At 33.8% G+C, this 13,519-nt stretch overlaps 2 protein-coding genes across 5 annotated transcripts; both read right to left on the reverse strand.

The window, feature by feature from the left end:
- Window positions 1-1,934: 1,934 nt before the first annotated feature.
- LOC130827174 (zinc transporter 2) lies at window positions 1,935-5,469 on the reverse strand. 2 transcript variants are annotated; one of them, XM_057692823.1, is made up of 3 exons: window positions 5,329-5,469; window positions 3,011-3,738; window positions 1,935-2,805 (listed from the first exon to the last, which is right to left on the reverse strand). In XM_057692823.1, the coding sequence occupies exons 2-3, from the start codon at window positions 3,660-3,662 to the stop codon at window positions 2,414-2,416; spliced, it is 1,044 nt and encodes a 347-aa protein (XP_057548806.1). In that variant the 5' UTR covers window positions 3,663-3,738; window positions 5,329-5,469; the 3' UTR covers window positions 1,935-2,413. The 2 variants fall into 2 exon arrangements, with proteins under 2 accessions (XP_057548806.1, XP_057548807.1); XM_057692824.1 differs by having other exon boundaries at window positions 3,011-3,734; window positions 5,329-5,458.
- Window positions 5,399-11,204, reverse strand: LOC130827175 (E3 ubiquitin-protein ligase SDIR1-like). Of its 3 annotated transcripts, XM_057692826.1 has the most exons (11): window positions 10,956-11,147; window positions 10,805-10,866; window positions 9,608-9,726; window positions 9,452-9,506; window positions 9,301-9,353; window positions 8,981-9,212; window positions 8,228-8,342; window positions 8,031-8,079; window positions 6,282-6,395; window positions 5,962-6,129; window positions 5,399-5,523 (listed from the first exon to the last, which is right to left on the reverse strand). In XM_057692826.1, exons 2-10 carry the CDS (start codon window positions 10,842-10,844, stop codon window positions 6,001-6,003), a joined length of 906 nt encoding a protein of 301 aa, XP_057548809.1. In that variant the 5' UTR covers window positions 10,845-10,866; window positions 10,956-11,147; the 3' UTR covers window positions 5,399-5,523; window positions 5,962-6,000. The 3 variants fall into 3 exon arrangements, with proteins under 3 accessions (XP_057548809.1, XP_057548810.1, XP_057548808.1); XM_057692827.1 differs by lacking the exon at window positions 5,399-5,523 and having other exon boundaries at window positions 5,992-6,129; window positions 9,608-9,723; window positions 10,956-11,204; XM_057692825.1 differs by lacking the exon at window positions 5,399-5,523 and having other exon boundaries at window positions 5,992-6,129; window positions 10,956-11,204.
- Between the last annotated feature and the right edge of the window lie 2,315 nt (window positions 11,205-13,519).

The raw sequence follows: 13,519 nt of genomic DNA on the forward strand, positions 1-13,519 counted from the left end.
GCTGAAGAGTATTACAATATGAAACATGCTCGAGCAAGAAATGTAACTGAGAGGTGTTTTGGGCTACTTAAAGGAAGATGGAGTATACTTAGAAGCCCCTCATTTTTCCCTATTCGAACTTAAGTTCGCATCGTGATGGCTTGTTATTTACTTCACAATTTCATCAGGAAAGTAATGCCCACAAATGATATAGAGGAACAGGATTTGAGTGATAATGATTCGGATGACGATTTCGATGATGAAGTTGAGTACATTACCACAATTGCAACTTCTGATCAATGGACTACTTACAGAAATACATTACTACAAGAGTTAGACAAGGTTGGTACTATGTGATTGTTTGATTTTTAAACATGTTAGATAAACAAAATGCAAATTACTTTGATGATACTAGTAGTTGGTTACCCATATGCTATTTTGTTTGATTTTTTGCATATGAATTGGATACGAAAGTACCAAGCATTTATTCACTTGATATGAAATTTTACTTTTTAAATTATGAGTTTTTCCTAATAACTAAGTGTAACAATTGAAAATGACAATTTGTTATGTCTTATGTAGGTACTTAAGATGGAGGTGAATACTATTAGCCAAGAGAGAAGTAGTAGAGGGAGGAGAAAGAATAAGCGCTTTTGGACGTGTCAAGAAGATTCGATGCTAATAAAATATGTAAACCAACTGTCTATTGATCCTAAGTGGAAAGGTGATGGTGGTTTTAAAAATGGTTACATGAGTAGGTTGGAAGAGTTGATTAACAGTGAGCTTCCTAGTTGTGGTTTGAAGGCTTTTCCGCATATTGAATCGAGAATCAAACATTGGTCAAAGAAGTATAGCGCACTAGCTAAGATGCTATCTACTTCGGGTTTTAGGTGGGATGCCGACAAGAAGATGTTGCAAGTAGAGAGAGTGGTGTTTGATGGATGGGCAAAGGTAAATATTTCTATACTTTTTTCCTTATTTTCTAGTATGTTATCTCAGCTCATTTAGTAGATCATGGAATGTAGTTGGTCAAGCAGATAGGATTTTTTTTCCGTAAATTATTATGAACGTATATGATGCTAATAAAATATCTACACCAATTGTCTATTGATGTTGATTTGGTTGCTGGTTTGAATTGGCCTTGTTGGATTTATGCGAATAAAGTATTTGATAACTTGTTGTGTGATCTCATTAGTGATAAACCTATGTAATTCATTCACTACTAGAGGATTATATTTCAGGAAATAGACAAGAATTACATTTGGATTTTTGTTATGGAATAGGTTCATAAGAAAGCTAAAGGATTGTATGGAGTACCTTTTCCTTACTATGACATTCTTAAGGAGATTTATGCTAAAGATAAGGCCACGGCTGATCAGAGCGAGTCTTTTGTGGGAGCAATCAATAATATAGATATTGAAGTAGTAAAAGAAGCCAATTTTCATAGATAGTGATGAGGAAGATGATGCGGATTCAAGAAGTCAGTCAACTACTCACTCTATACAATTCAAAAAGCGTTTGATCAAACAAGAGAACGATAACTCAACATCTTCAAAAAAATCAAGGAATTAAAGGAAAAGAAAACTCTTCAAAGTGATGTTAATAAATTGGTTTCTTCTCTCCATGATACTACAAGTAATTTCGGCAAATTTTTTGATACTATTAATGCTAATCTTGGCACGATAGGTAGTGCGTGGGCCAAAGCCGAGGAGAGAGAGCAGAAGATGGATGAAAAAGTGAATAAAGTTTTGAAAAAGGTAATAAAATTAGATGGCGTCTCACCCTCTGAAGCTTTAAAAGTAGCTACAATTCTCATTGCCGAAGAACACAAGCTCCGAATCTTTTATCAAGCTCATTCAAACCTCAAGAAACAATATTTGCTTGATCTTCTCAAAAAAAAAAGTAAAAATGGTCTTATAAAAATACATGAGCAAAATAGTTGTCATTAATGACTGCGCTTGTAGTTAGGTGCTTATTTCCTAGTTTATACACTTTTGCGTTCTGAAAATGAGAAGTACTTGTTATAACATAATGCAAATTATTAGTTTAAGTGTTGTAGTTTTGTTTGATTTTATTTAGGCTTGAATTATGTTGAGTTTTATTAAGGAAATGAAGGTTAACGCATGGAGAAAGTAAGAAAATGTGGGTTTCAGTATAATTTTTTGATATATATATATTCTTCATTTGATATGTTACATACAGTGCCACTGTAAGCATTTACGCAAGTAACTAGCACATAAAAGAATATCAAAACCAAACAACAGGGGAAAGGTAAACAAGTGTTTCCCTTACATGGTTATGCTAAACACCAAATACAATAACCCATACCTTTACCCTTACCCCTCTTTATCAATTTCTTTTCCATTACATTTTTTCTTCTAATACCAAACACCCCCTAAGACCAAATGGTAATATATTTAATATTAATGGATCTCTAATCCCATATCATAACAACAGCAATGACAGCAACCCCAAGAAGAACAGAAAGGAACCTATAAAATGGGGTGTCAAAGTAACAAGGAGAATGTGGCTTATAACCTTGAGAGATGAGATGATTAATAGCAATATAGATGAATATCCCAGTAGCAAATCCCATGGATATGGCGTATGTCCAATCTGCTGTCCGACCCTCTGTCGTTGCATTGATGGCAATTCCGATCCCTACACCGATGGGACTCGAACTAGCAAACGCAAAGGAGTACACAACTGTGGCTAATAATGGTCGTTTAGGGAGCATTCTTAAGAGGGCAATCCCCATTGCAACAGCCCCAAATACCTTATGCAGTGATATTGTCCATAAGTTCTTCCATGCATCAGCTTCAGTATCTGGGAAAAGAAACAGATAGTGATTATAGTGAGAAGTAAGATTAAGTATACAAGTAAAGATTATCAATTAGAAATTGAATCGAAACAAAAAGTGTTCGATTAAAATACTACTTCTATATTCTATGTTATGAAAGATTGATGTAATAAAGAATTCAGACGACCATAAAACAGAGATAAAAGCTAGGGAAGATGGAAATAGTGTTACCTGCAATGCCAACAGCCATGCCCTCAAAGACTGAATGAAAACAAAGAGCAATTATGAGAAGGAAAGTGTTTCCGACCGAAGTAGTTCTTATGAACATTGGGCTATGCGCCACACCATGTTTTTCTCGCAGTTCTTCGTCTCCACTTCCTTCCACCCCCACCCTATTTTTCTCTGCACTTTTCTTCGCAATATACAGAATTATACAATCCCCAAACATCGTAAGAACATAACCAGCACAAGCTAACATGAAAGCAAAAGGGTATTCGAGGTTAGTGAGACTCTCGAAAACAGAAGAGGCATCACTTAAAAAATGTATCATCGACGTTCCAAGGAAGACACCTCCAGCAAACTGAGTCCCAAGCACAAGAAAGTTCTCGTTCCATCGTAAGAAATAGGGTGACACTCCAAAGGCAAAGGTGCTAAGGAAGAAAATGACTAGACACCATATTTTTACTGCAACAAGTTTTCTCGAACTGAGGTGCTTGGCCGCAGTAGGAGTGGAGTCGTCCGTGTTTGGGACCTCATCCTCATTGTGATCATCATGAAGGCCTCCATGGGCATCGATCAAAATGATTTGGAAACAGAGCGCAAGAACAAGAACAATGACAAACAAAGTTGACTTGAGAGATTTGTGAGAAAAGATAGATGTCATTGTAGCTACTTATTCCACCTTTATCCCGCTCATTGTCTTCGGAGTTCATATAGAGTTCTGAATTAGATATGCCTGTCTGCTTGATAATTGAGTTAATCTACATTTTATATTAATTATTGATGTTTAACCTAACTTGTGTGGAGGTCATAAAATCTCCAAATTTGCAGTACAGCTTTGACTTTGCAAAAATTGTACTACACATTTTGAAACCATGCACTAAATAATCTCTAACTTCCAAGTTGGAGAACTATAAAAATATCATGACTTGGTTGGGTTTGGGGAATAACACAGCAAAGCTTATTAACCTGACAACTATTATGAAGAAGGTGACATCTAAAAGATTTTCATACCTAAGCTACATGAATTATTTTATACATTTACATCCACCATCCAGTCAAATATATGGACATAGGTTTTCCCCTTTCTAAATAGATCGTGGTTGCATTTTTTAATATGCGCGTTTAGAAAGTAAAAAAGTGAATAAGTAAAACAATTTTATGTCGTAAAATCAATTTACGTCGTAGAAATTGGAACAAAATAAAAAGAATTACCAATACAACATCCTTTTTAGTTTTCACATGCCGAAAACAACACTTAATTTTATCTTAATTTTAATCAAAAAGGGAACATAAACAATTGATCAAGTTTAGAAAAACACAGGCAATGCCAAAAATATTAAATTACTACAGAATTGAAATAGCTTTAAGTTGTATAAGATCAAGTAATATGATTTATTAGAAAAAAATTATAAAAGAAAAGGGTTTTTAACAACTATAAGAAGAGGGTACAAAAAAGGATGAGGCATCCTTGAAGCTCAGAAAAACTTGCAATAAGAAAATTCAATCACTCCTACAAAGATCTCCTAACAAATACTCTAGTTATATAAACCATTAGCCTTTGACCAAAATGAGGTTAGGAACTTGACTCTACTAAACTCCATGCTACATTAGAATCATGAAATCTTTAAATTATACAAGTGAGACAAATCTAAACACTAAACACCAAATGTATTACTTTAATCATGTGCTCATCTTATTTTTGGATTATAGTGGACTATAAAAAACTGGCCCGCTCTACAAATCATTGCTACGGATCTGAGTACAGAGCCAGTCACGTCAATTAAGATGCCCGACTTGTTATTCACTTATAGGAGAAAAGGAAAAGATTAAATAGATGAGCTGGCATTTATTTTAGTTATAATTTATTAGTTGGATGGCAGCCTTGTATGTATATAGTGGAGAGTCTCTCTGTTAGGGGATGCTTAGTTTTGGGAATAATTGTAATTTGCTTTCATAAGGATTTCGGGACCACTCGAAGGATCCTTTGTATTCTGAGATATCATTGATTCAGGAATACAAGAAGTTCTATTCGCCATTTCTTGAGTCTGACTTATTTGTGTCTTTCTTTCTTGTGGTCTCTTTGACATACTGCAGGTACTTAACAATCATGTGCTCATCTTATTTTTTGCAGATGATGTTTTGCTAGCATGGGTCAATTGGAAACAACCTCTTTGTTTTAAAGAGTAAGGTCATTAAATTCGACACTTAGTCCAAGATGGGAAGCCTATATAAGAGCCACATAATGACATTTATGTAATGGAATGATGTTGTGAATCCGTAGCAATTATTAAATTAGAAAAATAAGTAAAATCTGCTTGAAAACTTACAGATAATATATAGAAGTATATAAGCCAGGATTCAGTCAGCAGAATGTAGGTCAGCCAAGTATTTTTAAAAGAAGACTTCTTCAAATCGGTAAATAAGGCATGAAGCATGCTGTTTTTAGCTTCATGATTGCTACGTTGTTCCACCATCAGCAGTTCTGGGGAGTGCACATTTAATTTGAAGCATAATCTTTAGTTCTACAAAAAAAAAAAAAAAAAAAAACCAGAACAGTTAAAAATATTAAAATCAAATAAATCATGTCATACCATTATCTCACTAGATTTAAAAGAAGCATGACGAAACCAATGATGGATGCATCCATATAGAGGCTTAGACACAACCACAATGACATAGTTCAGCTTCACTCCTTCATTGTCATCACTTCACATAATAATCTGGGTTCCTCTGTCAATTCCAGATCATTTACAAATGTTGATATACAGATAGCAGAAAACATTTCGATGCTGATATTTTATTACTCAAAATTATGTTTTCAGATTTCACATTGTTTACTCTATTGTGAAAAACTGAAATATAAGTCTAGCATCAATTGAAAATTCTAACATTTGATACACTACTATACACAAGACAAGAAGGAAGGGGCACTCTTTAAGTATGTCATTTACAGGCAATACCGTGTTTTTCATTAGTATACAGGAGTATATAGAATCGATTTAGACCATATCGGCAATCACAGCCGTTCTATCCAAGGCTTGATCTCCCATTTCAGATCCCACTTTTAGTTTGCAAACGGGGCATGTCCCCTGTTGGCACAGCCAGGGGTCAATGCAATTGACATGGAACTGCAGAAATAATACAAAGCATTTTTAATTTTATTAGAACGGTATTTTGGAGTTGTTAAATTCTATACAATTAGCTTATCATAAACCTTGCTTATGAACGTATTAGAAGTTTTCAGATGTATATAATAAATACACAGCAGTTTATTACACACCTGATGTAAACATGGCAAGGTGCGAAGGAGTTCACCTCTCTTCACTTGCTCCAGGCAAATAGTACAGGTTAGATCTTCTTCTGAAAGTTTTGCACTATCAGCATCTTGCTTATTCTGTTCATTAACCAGAATAGAAAGATTACTATATAGTAATACAAAAACATGCACCTATGCTGATCAATCTTCACACCATACAACATATCATATACGGAACATATTTGCCAAAGAAATTCAGAGGTAGAAATTGGGCATCCACTGGTAATGCTATTAGTTATGAATACATTGATATTGGTTCAAAAAGGTGCATCAATCTCAAATAGAAAATATAAGTCATAATTTCAAAACATAAGTTTTTTAAGTTTGATTTTCGATGCAGCAATTTAATTACTGACAAAAATATTACCTGGGATATAAATTTTAGAAAATTATTAGTTAATCATATCATCATGCTTCCATATTAATAGCAAATTCTTTATCTTCAGCAACACGGTGCAACTCTACTTTTTAGTCTTTTAGGTAATACTATTACCATGTTTACTCTCATACGTAAGATTATCATTGATTCAGTACTGTAAAAACAAAACAAAACGGAGGGAGAAATTTTTAATGATTGATTGAATGAGATGCATATGATTTTTTTATAGAATGTGTGGATATTTTAATCACGGACCAAACAAAGAATACAAGTGCAAGTAAAGAACTAAAATGGTAGATGAAAATCACCATTGAATTTAGTGATTCAGTGGTAAAAGCAAGAAATTGAGTTTGTCCTTTTAAGTGAACTACATATTTTCTCTATTTCAAATTATTCTTCAATTTTATTACTTCGAGTTTTATCATAAACTCACAAAATAAATAAAGGAATCAATTTAGAGAGTGATGTATTTTTAGGTGTGACTGATGAAATAACTGAAAAATATTTTCAAATTTTGAGAACTCAGATACCAATTGTAATAATTTACATAGTTTTTCCTTGAATAAATGTGAATTGTAACCTTTTCAATTCTTGTAAAATTGTTTTTTACAACCTATTATTCAAAAATCTTGGGTGCGCCACTAATTGGAGAGACTTATAAGTGTTCTTGAATAAAGAAGGGGAGGGCATAGCTCCAAAGGGATACACAAGAAGTAAAGATGCTCTATGAGCATATTTTCATTATTTCGAATTCACCATTCTATAAAAGCTTTAATTGGTAACAATTGTATAAATCATACATCTGCGAGTGGAAGAAGAGAAGAAACCAAAATCTTAAAATCTTTCATAAGCTACATGAATCTCTAATTAACACAAAAGCATGATAGATAAACTTGCTTCAGAGGTTATGCTGGCCATTTTTAGGGACAAGACAACCATCATTTTCTTGCTTCAGAAATTCAGAGGGTGAGTTTAATTAGTGTAATTGATCGTCTCATGCATGAACCTCGATATTTTGGTATGTGTGTTGGGATGAGTTATCCCACGTCGACAAAATTGAATTGAAAATGGTGTGCATGCTTTATAAGTTATTGGAGTTCTTCCCATGGCCATATGGTTTTGGGATAATATATATCTCCTTGACTTATGAAGTGTGTGCACCTCGTGTCACCCCGTAAATGTGCTGGCATTGAGAATAAGTCCAGTCTAATTTAACAATGTGCAAATGCTCAAAGAGAATTGAATTGGAGACCACATAATGCAAAAGAGAAAGCAAGAGAAACAAGATTAAAGAAAAGAGGAAAATATCCATGAGTACAGTAAAGATAATTTACCTCAGCAGATGTTGACGATGCCGAGGTCTCTGGTGGTTGTAAAGTATCACTATCCAGGAATAAATATTAACATTAGAATGTGACTAGACTTCTATGTGATTCAATTAGCCAAAAGGCAAAGCTAATTATGTACTAAGGCATTCCAATGGTTTGATGTTCAAGAAACCATTGATATTCAAATGCACGGTATACCCTACCTCTCTGGTCCTGTTACTTTGTACTTGTGAACAGGTAAGGAATTTATCTCTTCTTCACTCATGGAAGGAACATTTGAAACATTGTCAGCATCCAAGGCTCTCAATGTTTCATAATCTGCAACAAAATTAATAGAGAAATCGACCACAACGTGCATAACATTAAGAAATCATCTAGGCGCAAAGTGCAGGGCGAAGGCATGATCTTTTTGAATGCGAGGCGCACTTTTTCGCTAAAGCATAAAAATCAATTTAAAACATGTATAATACATCAAACAACATGATATTCATATATTAGTATTAACAAGCTTGAAAATACTTATTATTTTAGCGGTAAACACCACTTTAGCACAGAACTATTATAATGAGAAACGAAGAATTCCAAAAGTTATTAAATTCTTCGAATGCTTTTTGTTTTTCTTAAAGAAGCAATGGTTTTTCAAACTTCATTTTCAAGTAAATTTGAGTTTCGAATTTTACTTCTTTTTCGAACAAACAAACATAAGTTAATTACCGAACCCAATAAGGAGGCGCACCGGGCGCACAAGGCGTGAAGCGCATCAAGGCGCCATAGGCGCATGCCTCTTGTAGTGGGCTTTCCCTCACCTAGCGGAGGTGTTTTCAGCCGAGCCTGAGCTTGAGGCGCACAAGGCGCAAAGCGAGGCATGCTTTTTGAAACTAAGACAACAAGTGGTGTAAGATATGATGGTAAAGGATTTAAAATTCACAAATTTGTAGCATGAATAGTTAGCATACCTAAATCATCAAACTCTCGATCCAAAAGTGCAAGTTGAAGCCTTAGTCCCTGTAGTCTCCCTCTGCTTGCTAAAGCTATGGATGGAGGCATCTGCAAACGAAGGTCGGATTGTCCAAACAGGCCATTAACTGCTGCAGCGGCATGAGCTTGAGCTTGAACTTGCAATTGTTGACAAGTAGCATACATCCTCAAAGTTGTTGCGATCAAAAACACACCAAGTACTAGCCACAGCTGTACATAAAGAGCATATAACTCGCTAAAGCACGAAATTCCTAACCACCAAGAAATCAGGTGCGACCTCAAATTGGAAAGAAATTACCAGAAAATTAGATGACATCTGATGAGTATTCAATATTGTGAACAACAAGAGAACTGCACAGTGCACACCAATTCAACAAAGTAGAAGTCAGGTAATTCTTACTCATCGAGATTTAGTTTACAGATTATGGTAAGTTTGGTCATAACATTACCAGTCACGAGAAAAGCCAACGAATTTGTATTGACAGGTCGAACAGGGTGAATTCTCTGTCGCAAGTGGAAAAACAGCGATTTTTAGCATAACTCCCATACATGTAAAGACACCCAAGTAAAGAGGAAATCAAGCTAGAACGAAGTTAAAAACATACAACAGAACGCCTTTCTGGAATGATTCCGGAAAATTCATTTTCAATATCCCCTCGGCTACCACGGAAAACAAAACTCATATTTGCAAGAATACCAAAAAGCTTGTTCCGAGAAGTGCCTGCTACGCGTAGACAACAAAGAATGATTAAAGTTGTTCAGGAGTTTTCATGTTCTAAACATTCATTTGAAACATCCCAACAACAGCACATAGATCAGTGAGGGAAAACCATGAGCCAACTAATAAACTACATACTAATCGTGTTGACTAAATACACAACCTCATGTTCATACACTTTTTGTATGATGTAAAACAACCAAAAAATGATCTTATCATTCCTTGTTGAATAAAAGTAATATAAGGTCAGTATCAGAGAATAAAGATATTCGAAGTTAAGACTTAAATCAGGCACTTATAATGATACTTATACTCCAAACCATGACCTCATAACTTGTATACTTTCTACATTCCAAATTACTTGCAATATTAGAAATATTGCATTATTCATTCAACAGTCTTAATTTGTGATTAGATTTTAATTTATAAGTTAAAATCTAGTCAACGCCTCAAGGGAATCTTGTTTGATTGTTTGAATGATAACTTTTATTATATTTAATCAGATATATTAAGGATTCAATTAGTGTATTGAATTGGAGTCGAATGTTGCAAGCATCTTGGAATGGAAGAAATACTAAACTTGGCATAATGCAAACCAAACTAAATTTTCAAACTATCTTTGACCATACCAATCAAGCATGCTGCATGCAGTACGGACAGAGTAGTCTTTGCTACATTTTTGTCATCAATTGAAAAAAAGTGGAGCAAGAATACATAATAATTTTAAGATGGTGATTAATTTTTGATTTTAGAAAAAAATTTAAGAGCTTAAAACTAAGTAATTATATTAAAGCAAACTAATATGAACTAATATTTGATAATCATTCTCACCGCATACAAGAAAAATTCATACTCTCCTCTTGCCTACTCCAAATAAATACTAGTATTTTTAGTATGTGCGACAAAATTCAAAACAATCTACCAATAAAACCCATAACAACTCTCATCCCTTATCAGCCTAATGCTTTCCATAGATCAGAAACAATGAATTTTAAACGGTACCAAATAAGAATGCCCACAAGAAGAAAAGACATGCAACTTTAAATGCAGAAATTAAACAGGAAAAATACCCAGAAAAAGATACCTAATTTCACAAATGGGGCATATTTCCAATCATAAAGCATCAAAATTTTTGACAATTAGTACCTGAATTTCAAAAACCCACAGTTAAAGTTCAATCGAAGTTCGAACTTTCAATCATAAATACATTAAATCAAAATGAAAAATTAACTTACAACTTTCTCTCTCCTATTGTTGCAAATTTACAATATCAATCAATAAAAGTGGACAAATTTTCAAGAGTGATGGCAACACCCACAACTTTCTCTCTCCTATTGTTGCAAACTCAATTCATTCAAATTTCAACGAGTAGTGAATTCCGAAGAGCAGAGTATCTTCATGAGAGTTCCAGACATGACACGTGGAAGTTTAACAAGTCACAAGGATCTTGTAAGGTTATTTAGACCTTTGGATTGGATTCTATTTAAATTTTACACGTCCGATTTTGCCACTTTTCCTTGTTTTTTCTTTTGTTTGGTTTTTTTTGGACGGCAAATATTTTGAGTCGGACTAATAGTTTAGTTAGTTAATTATAGTGGTTTTCAATACTCGATCAATAATTAATTTATTTAAAGTTTTAATTGATATTTTAAAGGTTAAAATTAATTTTTTTTATAAGTTCTAATTGATAATTTAGTTGGATATTTATATATAATTAATCACTTTAAGGTGTAAATTGATTATTTTTGAAAAGATTAATATTGCGGATAAAAAGATGAACAAAGGTTTAGTGTTTTGAATACTGTTTTTATTAAATTATAATGAGAGACAAAGCTCTAATTCATACGGCCATGATAAAGCTATTCTAGGAAATAAATCAAAGACAAAATAAAGAGAATAATTACAAATAAAATAAATCTCCCTATTGATATTCTTTCCTACACTCCCCTCAAGTTAGGTCGTCGGGTTTTCGATACCTAACTTGTATAATGTCTGTTCAAAAGCTTTTGATGTAACTGCCTTCGTAAGTATGTCAGCTAGTTGATCCTTTGATCTTACGAAAGGAAGGCTTATAACCCTATTCATCAATTTCTCTTAATGAAGTGTCTATCAATCTCCACATGCTTAGTGCGGTCATGTTGAACTGGATTTTCAGATATACGGATTGCTGCTTTATTGTGAAAGAAAAGTCTGCATGCCTTCTTTTGTGGGAAGTGTAGTTCACTCAAAAGTTCCTTTAACCATATGATTTCAGTTATGCCCTTAGCAATACCACGAAACTCTGCCTCCGCACTTGATAGAGCAACCACCTTTTGATTCTTACTCTTCCATGTAACTAAGTTTCCTTCAACCAATGTAAAGTACTCAGAAGTAGATATCCTATCATCTCGATCTTCTACCCAATCAGCATTTGTATAGGCCAACAGATCTAAGTGCTCATTCCACGTCCAATATTTTTCCAGTATGAGGATATTGCATAACACAATGATTGGAAGACATAATAACAATAGAATTAAGCTCTTTAGTCAATTTACTAACAGATAACAATTTATGGGATATGTGAGGAACAAGAAGACAACTTTTAATGAAGTGATGGAGAAATATCAACATTTCCAGCTTAATCTACACTAACACATTCACCATTTATAGTTTGAATCTGAGTCCAAGAAGTAGGGACAGTAGATAAAGCGATTCCAGTTTTATTAGGGTTTATTTTGTTGGTAAAAAAAGGATCATTTTGGGAAACTTTATAATTCCCTTTTCCACATTCAGAAATTTGGTTTTCTCTCTCCTCTGATTCTTTGTCATTGTCTTGGGTTCACCATTTTTTTTCGATGGTTTTCTTGATTTTTTGGTTTGGACTACTTTTCTTGTCTTGGTAATGAACTTGGTAACCTTAATGCTGTTTTGTACCGTACTAGTACAATAGGCTATGCCGTCAGTTCTCATAATGCGGGCCTTGGTAGCGGCCTGGTGGTTGTTTCGGTGAAAGAGAGGGTAAATTTCGTTCATGATTATGGCTGGAAAAAGTGGAGTATCACTCTCCCTGAGTGTGACCGAAAAAAACAGACTATTTTTCCTTTTTCGAAGCCCTTTTCAGGTAGTACTTATGTGTCCTGTGATGTTGAATCTAAGTATGGGTTTTAATGTGTGGAAAGAACCACCATTTGTGGTAAGTCTCGTCGTAAAAAGTCGGTTTGAATGTAATATCCTTTGGTTGGTGTTGAACCTTCTATATTGCAAAAAAGGATTTTGTAATGAATACCGACTTTCGACATCCATTGTTTTTGGTAAGTGGTTTTGGTAGATGACGAGAACCCAAAAAATCGTCGCATCCTAAATCTGAAGCTTACGGGCCTACGGCTCTGATACCATGAAAAGATTAATATTGCGGAAAAAAGATGATAAAGGTTTAAGGTTTTAAATACTGTTTTTATTAAATTATAATGAGAGACAAAGCTCTAATTTGTATAGCCATGATAGAGCTATTCTAGGAAATAGATCAAAGACAAAATAAAGAGAATAATTACAAATAAAATAAATCTTCCTACTTATATACTTCCTACAACTTCAACATCGAAATTGAAGTCTTTAAAAATATTGACTTATTTAAGGTTATAAACTTGTAAGTAGAAATTAATCATTTTGATTTAAAAATTGATCAGTTTTAGATCAAAATTGAAATTTTTTATTGATTACTTTTAAAAATTATAACTGATCATTTAATTAATCGCTTTATATATAATTCATAACTTTAATTTTTAAATTGATTGCTTTAACATTAAAATTGAAGACTTTA

The sequence above is a fragment of the Amaranthus tricolor genome, chromosome 11, assembly GCF_026212465.1.
Source record: "Amaranthus tricolor cultivar Red isolate AtriRed21 chromosome 11, ASM2621246v1, whole genome shotgun sequence".
Taxonomy (NCBI): Eukaryota; Viridiplantae; Streptophyta; class Magnoliopsida; order Caryophyllales; family Amaranthaceae; genus Amaranthus; species Amaranthus tricolor.